At 41.6% G+C, this 2,381-nt stretch overlaps 1 protein-coding gene across 1 annotated transcript in view; it reads left to right on the forward strand. All coding sequences in view use genetic code 11, as the record gives it.

Moving 5' to 3' along the window:
* The window catches only part of EGR_08910 (hypothetical protein), a gene marked incomplete at both ends in the record, with an annotated part of 9,510 nt that overhangs the window by 1,775 nt on the left and 5,354 nt on the right, over window positions 1–2,381 (forward strand). Inside the window, one exon of the mRNA XM_024498159.1 lies at window positions 2,142–2,303. Coding sequence (XP_024347444.1) covers window positions 2,142–2,303 — 162 coding nt within the window. The remainder of the gene's footprint in view (window positions 1–2,141; window positions 2,304–2,381) is intronic.

Below are 2,381 nucleotides of genomic sequence, written 5' to 3' on the forward strand. Positions count from 1 at the left end.
TAAACTCATTCCATACAACTAAACACGGATCACCATTAGCACAATAGCGTCAGTTTCAGCCAACGGTTTCTTTGTAATCAAGCGTTTCATAGGCAATTTGCACATGAATGATAGCGCACTTGCCAACTATCACCCAGCTTCCTAGAATAATAATAAAAGCATTCCAGAAGTGAATCAAATATAAAATAACAATTGGTTGGAGAGAAGATTCAAGCACAACAGCAGGGGATAAGCAAAAGAGCTTTAAAAAAGTAACTTCAGAAAACCTGATTAATTTTGCTGAATCACGACTGAGAAGTTATTCCTCCAATGTCTGCTCCGATTTGGATGGAGTAAATTACACCCAGGCAAGTGTTCAACGGGTCGAGCAACCCGGTCTAGTCAAATCACGACGCGTGCCTGCTAAAACCTTCACAACTGATTTAAGAATACACTACTTGTCAAAGTTGACCAAATATTGAAAAATACGCACCTAAATCATTGCCTAAGTGACGGCCAAGTCACCAAAAATGCAACTGCATAGGCAGTTCAAAATAAGTGAGAGGGAGTCAAATTGGTCAGCAAATGGATGAGATGTGATTAGCTCTGTCATCTACACCATAGTCATACGCGCGTTGATCCAAGTGGTAAGCGAAAGTTCGGCACAATTTTGTCAGCTTATGAATGAGATGAGACTAGCTGAGTCTCCTATGCCAAAGTCTGTCCTGTGTTTGCCAATTTGTGTACAAAACATCGCCTCAATTTGGTCAGAAATTCGATGTGGTTAGTTTTGCTCAGTCATTTATGCCCACGTCATTGCCGTGTTTAAGCAGATTGGTCCTGACACGGTTGGAAGAAGGGCAAACGCTTTGTTATTTTTGACCTCAGCCATGAATGCAGATGCAGAGCACTGACTTTCGACTCGTTCTTGGTGATATTGTCGGTTCGTATGTGGGCGTGTACATGTAGATGTGGAAGTGACTGTGTCTGTGGAGGTGGGTCTGTCTATGAGGACGCTGGTTGCTTCCTGGCCAGAGTCTTTATAACACCAACAATTGTTGGCTTCATGCGAGAGGGAACCACTTGAATGTGGATTTTACGCATAAACTGGAGCACAGGAATGGGCGTGGTGACAACAGCGTTCGTTTCGTGCTGCTGCTGTGAAGTGACGGCATTGCTGTTGCCGTGAGCCTCGATGCCTTTGAGAACCTGGCAAAATAGCTGAAAGTCTTAACTTACATATCACACTGCTTTTACTTAAAGCCGTGTATTGTTGCATCGTATTCACCCGACGCATGAGGGTTGACCCTATTCACACATCCATTACTTTTGACAGCACAGTTAATGCCGCTTGCACGGCGATTCTTGAGACCACTTTTCTCTTCTTCATTGTAACGCAATACTCTTTCAAACTGTCTATATCCACTGAATACGGAATCGGTGATGCGGCAAAATGAGGGAGGTATGGTAAGGCAACTTCAGAGCAACAATCGTAGTGGTCGGGGCAGACGGGAGTGTTAGACGCAATTCTTGGTATCGTCCAGTTCTTGGATGCACCCTCCTGATTGTCGAAGAAAAGAGGCAATTTCACAGTGGCGCCTGTAACATAAGTGGGTAGAAGCTCCACCTGCCCAATTGACTTTGGCACGCAATCGCCATGATGGGGTGGCCACTTCGACATGCAAACATACATAATCCATTTCTTTACTGCAAAATTTATCCTGCAACTTTTACGAGAATTGTGGGTAAAATGCATCACAATTCAGTTGAAGTAAATTACAGACGTGTGGTTATGTTTGAATGAGATTTACACAGTTTACAAATGCCTCAACAGCTTCCACTATAGAGATAATTCACTGAAATATAAATAAAATTTACACTCATCAAGATTTGTATACTACATTTGAGATTTGAAGATAGGTGAAACCTATTTGCATGGCAATAAGTTAATGCGCTTTGTTATTTCCCAAACACTTTTACTTCCGATGCCTACAATGGACATTATTTTCTGCCTTATAGTAAACTCCAATTCTGTCCCGTCTGCCACAATACTATTAAGTCAGGCGGCTGATGTGGTTTTGAAATTATGAGCACAAATTCGGGTAGAGGAATAGGATATAGCACCTCATTATTTTCTTTATTTTCCTCTTTATGTTAAAAAGACGATTGCCCCCAAAGCTATGGTTAAATATTATTCTCATTACTTGAGGGCACACAACTCCACTTTCAGAGGCCAAATTGATCACACAGTTAAACAACGAAAAGGTGATAAAAGGAAGGGCATAAATTTTGAACATTCTACTGGATTCATTAGGCTCAATTTTGTAAAATTGCTAAGGACTTCTATATACATCTTCACGGTTAGCTAAAAGCATAGATGTGACTGCCGACTCTTTCGCCAA

This window comes from Echinococcus granulosus (genome assembly GCF_000524195.1).
Source record: "Echinococcus granulosus chromosome Unknown EG_S00123, whole genome shotgun sequence".
Classification (NCBI taxonomy): domain Eukaryota; kingdom Metazoa; phylum Platyhelminthes; class Cestoda; order Cyclophyllidea; family Taeniidae; genus Echinococcus; species Echinococcus granulosus.